This window comes from Garra rufa, chromosome 13 (genome assembly GCF_049309525.1).
Source record: "Garra rufa chromosome 13, GarRuf1.0, whole genome shotgun sequence".
Classification (NCBI taxonomy): Eukaryota; Metazoa; Chordata; class Actinopteri; order Cypriniformes; family Cyprinidae; genus Garra; species Garra rufa.
The window spans coordinates 25,832,471-25,846,905 of record NC_133373.1 but is presented as its reverse complement, the minus strand read 5'-3'; the positions used below and the strand labels follow the sequence as shown (position 1 = coordinate 25,846,905).

Genomic DNA, 14,435 nt, shown 5'->3' with positions numbered 1-14,435 from the left:
GAAGTCAGGAAGTGGATCAGGTGGGTTAAGCGGGTCTCGGGTTTTCATTTGTGAGCATTTCGCGTGACCGTTTATTTGTGTAAAGGTCAATCACGGGTATGAAGAGTGATTAAAGGTGTTTATAGAGAGAGTTAATGATTTATATGCCCTCCTGTTGTTTTATTGGCTGCTGTTGGGTGTAGTGAAGTGGTTAACACTGTTCACTGGAGCCCTGTAATTTTGGCAGACAACCTCTCAGCCACCAGTGAAATGGTAAGGTGGATGGTAATGTTGTACGAAGCGGAAGCTGTTAATGCTTTTTTGCAAACAATCTGTGCAGAAGTGTTTTCCTGCTTTGCTATTGCAATGCCTCTAGAGTCTACAATGTCACAGCAAAAGCAGTTACAGTATGTTGTTGTGAGGTTGCTGTCTGAATTAAATATGATGGAATCTGCAGACTTTTGGAAACTTACTCCTAAAATCAGGACAGAGAATAGATTTAATTATGGTGAAATGTGTTAAAGCTCAAAGCATTTTTGAAGTATAGCATAAACTTGTTAATGTGCAACATTTATAGTTTTATGAGTGACAAGCATATAATTCCATAGAAATTTGGTACAGGTTCCTGCTTGGCCTGACAATAATAAACCATGGAATGGAAACCATCAAATAGCACCAAAGCAATGCATAGTTGTATTTAATATTACTTCCTATTGCATTGTTATTCCAGTTCAGTTAAATGAAATGGTAACACTTTACAATAAGGTTCATTAGTTAAACATTAGATAATGTATTAACTAACATGAACTAACCATGAGCAATACATTTGTTACTGTATTTACTAATCTTTGTTAACATTAGTGAACGGAAATACAGTTGTTCATTGTTTGTTCATGTTAGTTCACACTGCATTAACTAATGTTAACAAAATTTTAATAATGTATTAGTAAATGTTGAAATTAACATTTAACAAAGATTAATAAATGCTGTATAAGTGCAGTTCATTATTAGTTCATGTTAACTAATGTGGTTAACTAATGTTAACTAATGAACCTTATTGTAAAGTGTTACCAATGAAATGAATTCGGTGAAAAACTGGTCTAAAACATATGATTGTGAATCAAACTAATTACTCACTGAATCTGGTGTGAATATGTCACTGTTAAAATGTTTTTATTAATATTTTTAAAGTAATGTTTAAAGATTTAGTGGATTTAGTGGCAGTGAAGACATTTTGCAATGTTGCAAAATATTTGTATTTTAATTAAATAGTGTATTAATAAATGTTTATTGAACTCCAAATATACATATTAAAATGATTTCTGAAGGAGTGATGGCTACTAAAAGTTGTTTTTAATTGCATTTGCAAATATGTTAAATAGCAAACAGTTGATATTGTAATAATTAGTGCTGAGCAATGATTAATCGCGATTAATCGTATCCAAAATAAAAGTTTTTGTGTACATAATATGTGTGTGTGTACTGTGTATATTTATAAATAAAGAAACTATTACAGTAGCCTATACAGTATATTTTGAAAATATGTGAATGTTTTTACATGTCTATATAGTTAAAAAATATATTTAATATCTAAACAACATATTTTTCCTAAATATATACATGTATGTGTGTGTGTGTGTGTGTGTGTGTGTGTGTGTGTGTTTGTTTGTTTGTATATATACATAATAAATATACACAGTACACACACATATATTATGTACACAAAAACTTTTGGATGCGATTAATTGCGATTAATCGTTGTCCAGCATTTGAAATAATATTTAACAATATTACTGATTTTAATGTATTTTGAAATAAATACAGGCTTGTTGAGCGTAAGAAACTTAAAGGGATAGTTCCTCTCAAAATGAAAATTCTGTCATTAATTACTCACCCTCATGTCGTTTCAATCCTGTAAGACCTTAGTTCATCTTCAGGACACAAATTTATATTTTTTGATGAAATCTGAGAGTTTTCTGACCCTGCATATACAGCAATGCAACAAACATGTTCAAGGTCCAGAAAGGTAGTAAGGACATTGTTAAAATAGTCCATGTGACATCAGTGGTTCAACCGTAATGTTATGAAGCTACGAGAATACTTTTTGTACGCAAAGAAAACAAAATTAACGACTTTATTCAACAATTTATTTTAATAAGAAATTAGTGAATCGGATTAGGTTTGTCCTTTGAACGAGTTTACAGTATGTGAGAACTCCGTGTATGTGATACTTGTACACCTGTGTATTTCTGAGTGGGTCAGGGTGTTATCTGCTTGTGTGGAGGCTCTTTGGTTCCTTGCTGTGGGCAGTGGATGCTCCACCAACCCACACACTGTGTATTTATACTTCAGATATGTAATCCAGTTTGCCTCTCCACCTAAGCCAAGGGGGTCGGCTACAACAATAAAGTCAGCCCGCTTGCTGTTAGTCACTGAATAACTGCTCCATGCATAGAAGTGGATTGGTGTTTGGATAGAATGTGCACTGCTCTATTCTGGCTTTTGAAAAATGTTGATGACTGTTATTGTCCACACTCTCATAACAGAGTATTTAGTTTTTGTGTGCCATTGATGAAGCACAATTGTGGGTCTTTGGACTGAATTATGCTTAAATGGAAAACAATGTAATGCAGAGATTTAAAATAATTGAGCAATTGGAAAAAAGTGATTTTTACTACTATAGTAAGTTGGTTACCACTGTGGTTATACAGTGCCTTGCAAAAGTATTCATACCCCTTAATTTTTTTTACTTTTTATGTTGCAGCCTTATGTTAAACTTAAATTTAAATTTTAAATTTAATTTTAAATTACTTGTTTTCCACATTAATCTACACTTCATACACCATAATGTCAAAGCAAAAACAGCATGGTCACGGCTTCATAAATGTATTAAAAATAAAAAAACCTGAAATAAGTATTGATACACTACTTAGCTGAATGTTTGATTCACAGTGTTGTCTATGAGCCTAGCTCAATGAAATTGAGGTTCATCAGATCAGAGAATCTTGTTTCTCACAGTCCGAGGGTCCCTTAGTTGTTGTTTTGTTTTTGTTTTTTTGTTGTTTTTTTTTTGCAAATTCCAAGTATGTTTTCATGTGTCTTCACTGAGAACCTTCGATGCAGCAGAATTTTTTCTGAACTCTTCCCCAGATGTGTGGCTTGATGCAATCCTGTCTCGGAGCTCAACAGGCAGTTTTTTTACTTCTTGGCATGGTTTTTGCTCTGATATGCATTTTCATCTGTTTCATCTTTTAAGACGTGTGTGCCTTTCCAAATTATACCCATTGAATTTGCCACAGGTTAACTTCACTCAAAGTGTAGTAGCATCTGCAAGCAATATGAATGCTCCTGAGATACATTTCAACTCTCCCAGATATGAATACTTATGCAATGGAATCATTTAGGTTTTTAATGTTTAATAAATTTGCAAAGATGTTAAAACCCTGCTTTTTTTGTTTTTGTTTTGTCATTATGGTGCATGGAGTGTAGGGTTGGGTCGATAGACGATGCCATCGTCCATCGCCGATGGCCAATAGACATCACGATGCTGAGCCGGCATCGCGATCCTCCGCCCCGCCCCCGCAGCAGCAACCCGCTCACGAAAAACACACACTTAATCACTATAGCCAAATGAAATGCATGCTTTCAATTTCTGCATCTTTACTTATTTTATTATTATTATTGAGGACATAATAACAAGGAAGTTGTTAGTGATTACAATACAAATTACAGTGAACTCCTAACGAATTACATGAAAGTTCGTTTACATTAATAAATGAGGCATACAAAAACAGCAGAAAAAAATCAAAATAATTTTAATTAAATTATATTAAATAAACTACACCAAATATGCCCTTTTCTTGGTTTTACCATAACGAACAGAGCTTGGAACAAAAACAAGAGAATATATTTTTTTTTTCCATCGAAACACGAATGTACAATACAAAGCCTAGTATACATTATAAATAACACTTTATCATTCAAATACATTGGGAATATGGAAACACTTGGATTTGTGCCGAAAAACAGAGGTGCGTGAGCCCAACGCCTGCTATTTTTAGTTTCGCTTTGTTTTAGTTTCTTAACTTTATATATTTTGTTTCATTTCTGTTCTGTTCTGAATACCTCTACATTTAAATCATTCGTTTTGGAGTCAGGGTAACTAACTTATAGTTATGTTTATAGTGGTTATAATGTTAATAATATTTCACTTGATTTGGTATTATTTCTGATATTACACTTTCTCTCTAAACATTCTGCTGCTCAGTAAATGCATTTGGAGAGAGTGGGTTAAGCAGTAAGCAAACAATGAGAGCGTTATTGAACTTAAAAAAGCTGACTGGTCGAAAATATGTTCTAATCTAATGCACTAATCTAATCTAATACGATCTAATGCACTTGTTAATGCCGGATCTTTAAAAACAAATACCGGAACACAAAAATCCAAAATCGGACATTTTCCAGAACAGGATCAGGCTCAAATTAAGCTCTGGTGGACACGGTAGGCTACAATTAATTAATTCGTTATGAATAAATTATTTGACAACAACCATCCCTCATCCCCGCCCCCCGCAGACGATGCCATCGTCCATCGCGATGTTTCACATTAGACATCGTACGATGCCAAATTGGTCGACATCGCCCAACCCTAATGGAGTGTAGACTGATATGAAAAAAGGTCATTTAAAGCAGTTTAACATCATGCAGCTACATAACATGTGAAAAGGGGTATGAATACTTTCGCAAGGCACTGTACATTTGTTTTTTGAACCTGTTCTTTGAAGTACATTAAGGTACCATGAGATGTGAAAATGTGGTTCAAACATTGCCAAGTGTGACAGAGAGCTTTGTAAATTATGGGAAACACAAATTAACACTTGCAGCAGTTTAGCGCTTCCGTTCACTTACACTAACAACTCTTTACTCGCCACTTTGGAATAACATACAATAAACAGTACTTATTTTAGTGTGTTAAATGAAAGAGATTTCAAATAAGCAGTTAAAATTGTAGGGTGATTCATGATAATACACTAATATTCTGTCATATATGATTATAAATCATAATTAATTACCCCTGTGTACATAAAGGACATGTGTTGTAGTTTGTATTGGTCACAAGTGTGATTCATTTATGGTTTGTTTCTTGTGGGAATCAGACCAGCAACCTTCTGGTTGCCAGGCTCAGTCTTCACCAAGTCTGTATTATTTATCCCTGCAGGCAAAGAAAGAGAAACAATATTACTGAATGAGATATCAACAAGTTATTCCTCTCAGTCCGTATTTCAGCAAGCTGCTGGGACTGCGGGAGAGAAGTTTATGTTGTGATGAATTTGCAAGCTCATTTTTCTACCACACACGTACATGTTTTCCCTCAGTGTTTTTACAGATAAGACCCACGCACAGTCGGCAGTACTTTCTTTAGCCTCTTTCTTTCTCTCTCACCAACTTCTGGGCTTTACTTTTCTGTCGTCTTTCTCCAGCATCACTGTAAGATCGAGATAGTGGCTCTCTTCAGTCAAACCTCATTACTGCTATGCCTGGCTAGTTGTGTATGAGTTCCAGACATACCAGACAGAGCAGGAAGCTTTAGATGTCCATTCCAGAGGCTTAATGAAAGGAAAAAGCAGGGAGGAGATGAAGCAAGCGACATAGAGAAGAAAGGTTTGAAGGTTTTCAGAGATTCAAAATGCTCTTTTGTAGGATATGAAGGGTCTGTCTGAATTTCCTAGCACTGTGTTTAGTAGTCAGCAGCATAATGGCCATCCATACCCTTTTGATAATTTCCATTTGGCAAAGTATTTGATGTCCCCACTGCCACACTTCACACTTTGACTCTTAGTTTCATCATTTCCATAGCAGCCACATTGTCTTTCGGTTTTATTCATGCATAAACATGAGGGCCTTTAGGGAAGTTTGAGGATGGTTTAGCAATTATCCTGAGCGTGTGGTGAGCAATTTGTCTCATTGTTTGAAATCTTCTCTCTTGTTTCCCCTCCATTATCTCCACCCCCTCATTCACAGCGTGGCAGTGGCTCGCTCACGAGATGTACCTGGCTTTGGACCGCCTATTCCTGAGGACGCTACATTCCCGAAGTCCACCGTCTTTCGAGATTTCCTGCTGGCCAAGGTCATCAATGCAGAAAATGCAGCCCACAAGTCAGACAAGTTCCGCGCCATGGCCACTCGGACGCGACAGGAGTACTTGAGGGACCTGGCCGAAAGGCACGTTACAAGCACGCCTATCGATCCTTCGGGCAAATTTCCTTTTATTTCTCTGGCCCACAAGCGTAAGGAGAAGACCCGGCCATATTCTGGCGCAGAGCTGCGTAGCCCAGGAGCCATCGCCTGGCCTGTCCACGCAGAGGACCATGGAGCCGGAGGAGAACTAGAGGGCCTGCTGTCCATTTCAAATGACTTTCTAGTGCTGGTGGATCCAGAAGTCAAGGCTGTCGTCTTCAACTGCGCTGTCCGAGATGTCATTGGTTGGACACTGGGAAGCCCAGCTTCCATGAAGATCTACTATGAACGTGGAGAGAATATCTCCCTACGCTCCATCAATAACAACACAGAAGACTTTCGTGAAGTTGTCAAACGCTTAGAGGTAAGTTTGAAATTGCATGACAGAATCGTGAAAGATTTTTATTTATTTTTAAATACAATTAATTTTAAAGGGGACCACGGGTATAGAGACTTGTAATTGTCTTTATACAATTGTAATATTGTTTTATACATATTTTGTACTATGGGGGCGCCATTATTTTTAATGATGTAAAATTGGTTGCACTCTGTGAGCTACTGGCATTACCTGTTGCTATTTTTACCGCAACACAACTCAAAATAAACAACTCAGAAAATAAAATACTGCTACGATGCCGCATTGTCATTATTAGTCGACGGGCAACGAGAGAAGCGATGTAAGTCTTCACTAGCTGCGTTTCCATTACCCTTCAAATTGAGCAAATTGAAATTGCAAATTGAAAATATGCCTAATGGAAACGCGTCAGTTTTGCGAAAACTCCCATTTATCGCAAAAAAGTTTTTACGATCACATGAGGTAGTTTTTCAGGCAATTCGAAAAAGGATTATTCTGCATTTACAGGTCACCTTGTGTACAAAAGTCACATGATCATTCTTTAATGTACTGTGACATACAACTTACCATACCACAACTTTTAAACATCAGTCGACATGACTTATTGCGAGAGGAAAAATTACTCTTTAGTAGCATAACATCGGTTAATGGAAACGGTGTCATTTCGCAACAGTTTTTTTTAATTGACATTTTAGTTTTGCACAAATTGACAATGGAAACGCACCTACTGATTTCCTAGCGATAAGAGGAGAAACAAATGGGAAGATGCCTGTGGATGAATAAAACATCATAAAGACCAGCGTCTTTGTTCTCTCCACTTTAGCCCTGATGCCTTTGAGACTTTTAGTCGACCACAGCTACTGAAAGAGCTTATAAACGGCAGAGACAAGAAACGCTAGATGCCATCTTGGCAGGAAGTAAACATGCAACGCTTGTCATGATGCCGCAGCAACTGAAGTAGTTTCTTAGCATGGATTTTACTTTATATCTAGGGGCGTTTAGACTCCTTGTGGGGGGAAATAAATGGTACGGCATTGGGTTTAAGCCTATGGTTATATCCATCACCACCTGTAAGCTCTTTCAGTAGCTGTGGTCATCGAATCAATATTTTATTTTCTGAGTTGTGTTGCGGTAAAAATAGCAACAGGTAGCGCCAGTAGCTCAGGAAGTGCAACCATTTTACATCATCGGAATAATGACGCCTCCATAGTCCAATAGTCTAGTTTTAGTCAGTGGAAAAGTACACATTTTCATCATATTTTCATCTTGCTGTATATTGGATTAAAAAAAAAAAAATTATTGCAATAATTGTTTACATTTGGGAAATGTATTTTTTACATTACATCCGAAGTTGCTCTTTCACCAATAAACACAAATTAATAGAATATCGACTCCTATACATGGTTTATTTTACCCAATACCATGTACAGATTTATAACCGAATATCAATTAGAGGCAAAATAAACACCAAAGACTTTAGATATACACTTGCCCTGTTTACGTTATAAAAACTAATGTAACAAAAACCTACTCTCAGAGACTGTATTATAATAGAGAAATTCCTAATAGTAATTCTAATAATTCCAAATTGCATTAAATATTTCTCTAAAACATCGTCAAAAAAGACTTTAGAACAAGAGACAGAGGTTGTGTAAGTAACGTTACAGTGGGAAACCACAATCGCACACAATACAGTCGAGATCCATTACAGAACACAAAATGGCTAAATGACACTTTCATTTAAGCAGAATGCCTCAAATGGAGATAGCTGAACTCCAGCTTACAGTTGCAATTGAAATTATTCAACCCCCTTGACCTGCAAGGCATTTTGCTGCAGAGAACACAATTTTGTAAAAGCAACTCAACAAAGGCATCAGTACACTATTAGAGAAATGTATAAATATACATTTGAATCATTCTGAAAACGGAAGCTGATAAATAAAAAATAAAAAATAAATTTGGCTCTAAATGTTCATGTTCAAAATTATTCAACCCCTAAAAGTCAAATTTTGTGCAAAATCTTTTATTCTTTAAAACCGCCAATAAACGCTGCCTGCAAGTGCTTTAAAGCTTCTGTCACCTCTCTACTCCAATCTTGGCCCATTCCTCGCCTGATAACGCTTTCAGATCACTGATAATCTTTGGTTTTCACTTTGCCACTGCTTTCTTCAAATTCAACCAAATGTTTTCAATGAAAATTAAACCTGAAGACTGAACAGGCCACTCAAGTACATTCCATAACTGATCCCTGAACCAAGCAGAAGTAAATTTTGTATGTATACTTTAGGATGACTGTCCTGCAGAAAAGTCCATTGATCATCAGCTTCAGTCTTTGCACTAAAGGCATCACAATTCTTGCCAAAATGGCCTGATACTTCAAAGAATCCATGATGTCCTTCATACGGTCATGATTTCCACTTACTGCTACAATAAAACACCCCTCTAACAGGACTGGTCCACCCCAAAGTTTGACGATGAAGATGGTGTTCTTCTGCTCATAAGCTCTGCCTTTTTTGCACCAGACAAACCACTAATCCATAGGTCCAAAAAGTTCCAGTTTGGTCAGATCACTCTATAAAACATTCTTGCAGAACTCCACATGTCTATCTAAATTAATTTTAACATGTTCACGTCAGCCTTTTTGTTCTTCTTGGTCAAGAGCGGTATTCGGCAAGATGTCTCAACACGAAGGCCATAATTGTCTAGTGTTCTTCTTATACACTGCATTGAAATGTTTTTCCTCCTTTCGTTGGGTCATCTTACAAGTCTTTGGTTGTACATTGCAGGTTTTTCCTCAGTTGTTCTGATCAAACATTTTATGATATTGTGCTTTTTTGTTCAACACCTTTAAAGGTTTTCTGGTACAACACATTTTAAACTAAGGAATAATGCTACCAGCTGTGTCTCTAGGAACCTTTAATGCCTTGGAAATCTTCATATAGCCTTATTTTCTAAAGTAAAAAATATTTATTCTCAGTAGCGTCTCTATAGCTTTTGTGAGAGCTCTTTTGACTTTGTCATATTAGCCACTAAAACCTTAGCATATGCATGGGCTAACTGTATGTATGTGTTACAGCACAAGCTAATTCTGTTTTCTAATAGAGTTTCTAAAGGCTTAATTATGTTTTAGGACAATTTTGTTCCCCACCATACAAATAAGTGACTAAAAAACAGCAATGTTAAAAAGGGGTTGAATAATTATGACATAGCTGTGTTATTAAAACATCCTAGAACTCAAAAATATTACATTATATGTTGACATTATCACTTTTAATATGCCAGTAATTGGTTAAAGATGCAATGTTTTTTATTAAGTCCTGGATCTTCAGAAAAGCTTGTATTTGTAAACTACTGCAGTCTCTGGAGGGTTGAATAATTTTGATTGCAACTGTACTTGTACAGCACTATATGTCAGTGTTTTCAGATCATCATTGCATCTCCGCAAAGAGAGCATGTATGAATGGTTGCCAGATTGTATAAAACAGAAAGAAGCTCTTGATATCAGCAGTCCGAAATGTTTTGACTCCACTTTTTTTCAACAAAAATAAAAAGGTTTTGGTAAAGGTTTTGTTCTTTGAACTACATTTTAGTCTCGTATTTTTTAGTCAACAATATTGCATGTTGATATAGTCTCAGTTATCATTTAATGACCTTATTATCATCGTGTCATCGTCTCGTTTTAGTCAGTTGACTAACATAGTTGACAAACATAGATTTCGTTAACAAAATGAACACTACTACATACTGTAATAGACATTATTTATGTTATTTTAAGCCCAGGGTTCCCTTTAAGGAATTCACTCCCTCAAAGTTTTCATTCAGTCACATATGCAGCACCTGAGATCTTTTCAGTTTATACCCAAGTGGGTATAAACAATCAAGCTTTCGAACAAGCTCAAAGTAGTTGTTTTTATGGCTGTTGTGTGTGATTCATTGTGTGAATTAATGGTGTATAAGAGAACCTTTGCATAACGGTGCACTGGCTTGAATGTACTCCTGATTTGGCCCCCTGCCCATTATGTCACTCTTCAAGTGCAGGAGCTGTTGCCATGGTAACTAGTACTCGGCGAACTGAATGCTCATGATCTCCATCAGTCATGAAACATGTTAGAGAGCTTTCTTTATACAGTCTGAAGGGGAAAAAAGCCTTGATCCTGATTTGCAGTAGGGTGTAATAGCTTGTGATAGACATTTCCAATCTACTCTGCCTATCCCCAATAGTAATAAGTAAATCTGTTTAGAATACAGAAAAATTCAGATTTTTCTCTTTTCTCAGCACCTCACTAAAGGCTGTGAGACATCGGAGATGACCTTGCGAAGGAACGGCCTGGGCCAACTTGGCTTTCACGTTAACTACGAAGGCATCGTGGCAGAGGTGGAGCCGTACGGCTATGCCTGGCAAGCGGGGCTGAGGCAAGGCAGTCGATTGGTTGAAATTTGCAAGGTGGCTGTGGCAACACTTTCACACGAGCAAATGATAGACCTGCTCCGCACCTCGGTAACTGTGAAAGTTGTTATCATACCACCCCACGAGGATGCCACACCCCGCAGGTAGGTCTCTAGTATCAGTTAATGTTTTGATTCAATGTTTCTTGAGTGAATCCTGGTAAATAAGTAGGCTGTAATTATTTTTGTCAGGTAGAAAAGTAAACCACTCATTCCAAGTTTTGCAATAAGACGACCATACAAAACATTGCACCTTTGTGCCCACACATGCAAACCAAAATAGATGAGATCCGCCTTCCCAGTCTAGGCTTGCCTGCAGGCACCGTGCCAACTTGAAGGTTATAATGATCAGGGTCTAAACTACAAATCATCAGACCCACCGGATTTTTATTTGCGTTCACGGTGATCTTTTTTACAGTTTGGTGGTGGATTATTATTATCTGTCGAAAACCGCCCTTTTCCATTTTTGACAGTTTATATTTTTGTCTAAACTAAAAACTGTCAGTCCTCTATATGTCCTCTGGGTTTAAAACTGGATTGAGCCATAAAAAAGGTAGAGTATGAGCCTGCATAGGTGATGCTTGACACCCAATTTATTGTTTCTTGACGTAAAAGCTCCCTTTGCAGGCACAAATTTGTGGCCTGTGTGTATTTATTCTGAGTTAGTTACAGGATTCAGTGCTCAGTTGTTATGCACCATTGAGAATTAAATTGCCTTCTAAAATTAGTTTTTGTCATTTTTAAGATATAACCATATTTTGAAAAATGTTTCAAGAGCCTTGAGGTTTATAGGCCTTACAAAGAGAATGTAGTTTATTTTAGTTAGCTAGATGGTTGGTTGGTTCACAAATTGTATAATAGAGATAATAGAGAGATGTACACTACCCTTTAAGGTTTGGGCTTATCAATCACTGTAGTGCCCCCGTTTTCCATGGCTTTTAGCCCCACCCTGCTTCACACTACAAATATGTTAATACATCTTTAATACATTAGCTCATCCATAAACATGATTTCTGCCCAAGTCCCGTCAGATGGCATCAGCTGTTGGGATGGATACGACCACATCCATGTTTTCAAATTTACAAAATTAAAATTTACGCCGTCATCAAGCTATGCCTTTGTTTCTTTGTTTGTTTTGAATATCTCTACTCTAGCTGCGAAAATTACACACAGTTGCACCTGAATGATCCCCAGCTGTGTTTGTTTTTTTATGTTTAGTGATAGTTGTTCATGAGTCCTACAGTTAAACTGCCTGCTGTTCTTCAGAAAAGTCCTTCAGGTCCCACATATTCTTTGGTTTTTCAGCATTATTGTTTATTTGAACCCTTTCCAACAATGACTGTATGATTTTGGGAGCCATTTTTGGATGAGGGACTCATATGCAACTATTACAGCAGGTTCAAACGCTCACTAATGCTTCAGAAGGAAAAACGATGCATTAAGAGCAAGGGGTGAAAACCTTTTGTAATAGTTGCATACGAGTCCCTCAGTTGTCCTCAGTGTGAAAAGATGGATCTTAAAATCTGCAGTCATTGTTGCAAAGGGTTCAAATACACAAAAATGCTGAAAAACCAAAGAATTTGTGGGACCTGAAAGATTTTTCTGAAGAACAGCAGGCAGTTGAACTGTTCTGGACTCCTGAACAACTATCACTAAACAAACAAAAAGGTGCATGTAAACTTTTGGCAACTGTACTGTGCCTTTGAGTAAGTCAGATGCTGTTTATTGCCACTAACTGCCTAATTTATCTTCCAGGGGCTGTTCAGAACTTCACCGCATGCCAGTAGTTGAATACAAGGGCAGCAATGAGAGTGGCTCATATGAGTACAAGTTTCCTTTTCGGAGCAATAACAACAAATGGCAGCGCACCTCGTCCAGCCCACAGCAGTCCCTCACCGCCTCGCCTCAGAGTCACAGCGGAACCCCGAACCGTGCCGTTAGCCTAGGGGCCAGCATGGGCAAAACCCTCTCTGCCGAGCGGCCCGAAAGAGCTGCCGCCATCCCCCGCAGCGTGTCCAGTGATGGCCGACCTCTGGACTCTAAAAGGTGAGTTTAATGTCTACCTGTATGTAGTGGAGCTTTCGTTAAGTTGCTGTTCCCCATTTTTTTGCTTGGTCTTCTTGTCTCTCGTTTATCTGTATTTGTGTGTATCGCTCTTTCTCTGCCTCTCTCAGGATGTCTCCAGGTTCTGAGAACTATGCCCTGACCTCCTCGCTCATGTTGGGCCGCTCGCCGCACAACCGCAGTTCGCCCAGTAACCTCTCCTGCTCCAGTGACACGGGCTCAGGCAGCTCCGCTCACTGGAGACAGAAGTCCATGCCGGAGGGGTGAGGCTCTACAAAACACCTCCCCTTAGTGTCTACCTCTTCTTTGTCGTTGGTTTCTTTTAAGCTCTTAACCGTCCATCCCTTAATCATCTCATCGCTTTATCTGTTTGAGCTTTCACACAATGTTATTTATGATAATATAGCTGTTCTATCGACAGAAAAATGATGTATGCGATTGACAGCATATGCATGTTTATGTTTCCGGTATAGATTTGCGCACAACAGGCACTCTCCGCTCCCAGCGGAGCGGCAAATGGGAGCAGAGGACGGAAGCAGTGGCAAGTCGACACCCAGCTGGCCCAGAGTGGAGGACAGCTCTGACAGACCACCATCAGGTCAGACCACACTCCATCAGTGATGAATTATTGAAGGGAAAGGGGATAAATGTAAGGTGTCTGGAAGTGAGAGGGGAAAAGATCAATGAAGAAGCACTGCTGGGAAAAAATGAATGAGCTAAACAAAACGGTTAACTGAATGAACGATTGAAAGCGAGAATGGACTTGGAAGAATGGCAGTTAATATTTAAAAACTCAAACGTTTTTGAAATGCATGATGGTGAAAATAGTCCTGCTGATGTATTACTGGGTTCTAAGGCCTTCAGTGCTGGAAATTTGAATAAAACTTGATTATAGACTTCTAGCATTATTATCATCAAAGCATGATGCCATTCATAAACCCTCAGGACGCAAAATTGATATTGTATTATATTCAACAGTAACACCACCTCCTTTAAGCCAATTCAAGCATTTCTTAAATCAGATGCTTTATTTAAAATATCACCTTTCTTAAATGCAGAGCTGATTCGATTCTGATTCATTTTCATTAATCACCTTATTTCAGTTATAATGGCCATTTTGCTTACATATTAAATAAATTGTCTCTCTGCTTATGATGGAAATTATACAGGAACCTTTTGATTTTCTACATTTAGAAAAATGGTATTTTAAAAATTAACAATAGGCAGTTCAGTCACTATTTGTAACACAGATAATATTAACTTAGTCACCTTATAGTGCTGCCAATGATTAATCGTGATTAATCGCTTCCAAAAAAAAGTTAGTTTACACATAATATATGTGTGTACTGTGTAT

The 14,435-nt window shown here is 37.6% G+C and overlaps 1 protein-coding gene across 3 annotated transcripts in view; it reads left to right on the top strand.

Moving 5' to 3' along the window:
* The window catches only part of sipa1l1 (signal-induced proliferation-associated 1 like 1), a 113,785-nt gene that overhangs the window by 79,300 nt on the left and 20,050 nt on the right, over positions 1-14,435 (top strand). For 2 of the 3 annotated variants that reach the window (XM_073852913.1, XM_073852912.1), the window contains exons 8-12: positions 6,001-6,580; positions 10,848-11,122; positions 12,773-13,063; positions 13,192-13,344; positions 13,555-13,679. In XM_073852913.1, coding sequence (XP_073709014.1) covers positions 6,001-6,580; positions 10,848-11,122; positions 12,773-13,063; positions 13,192-13,344; positions 13,555-13,679 — 1,424 coding nt within the window. The remainder of the gene's footprint in view (positions 1-6,000; positions 6,581-10,847; positions 11,123-12,772; positions 13,064-13,191; positions 13,345-13,554; positions 13,680-14,435) is intronic. The other variant, XM_073852914.1, reaches the window with a different exon arrangement.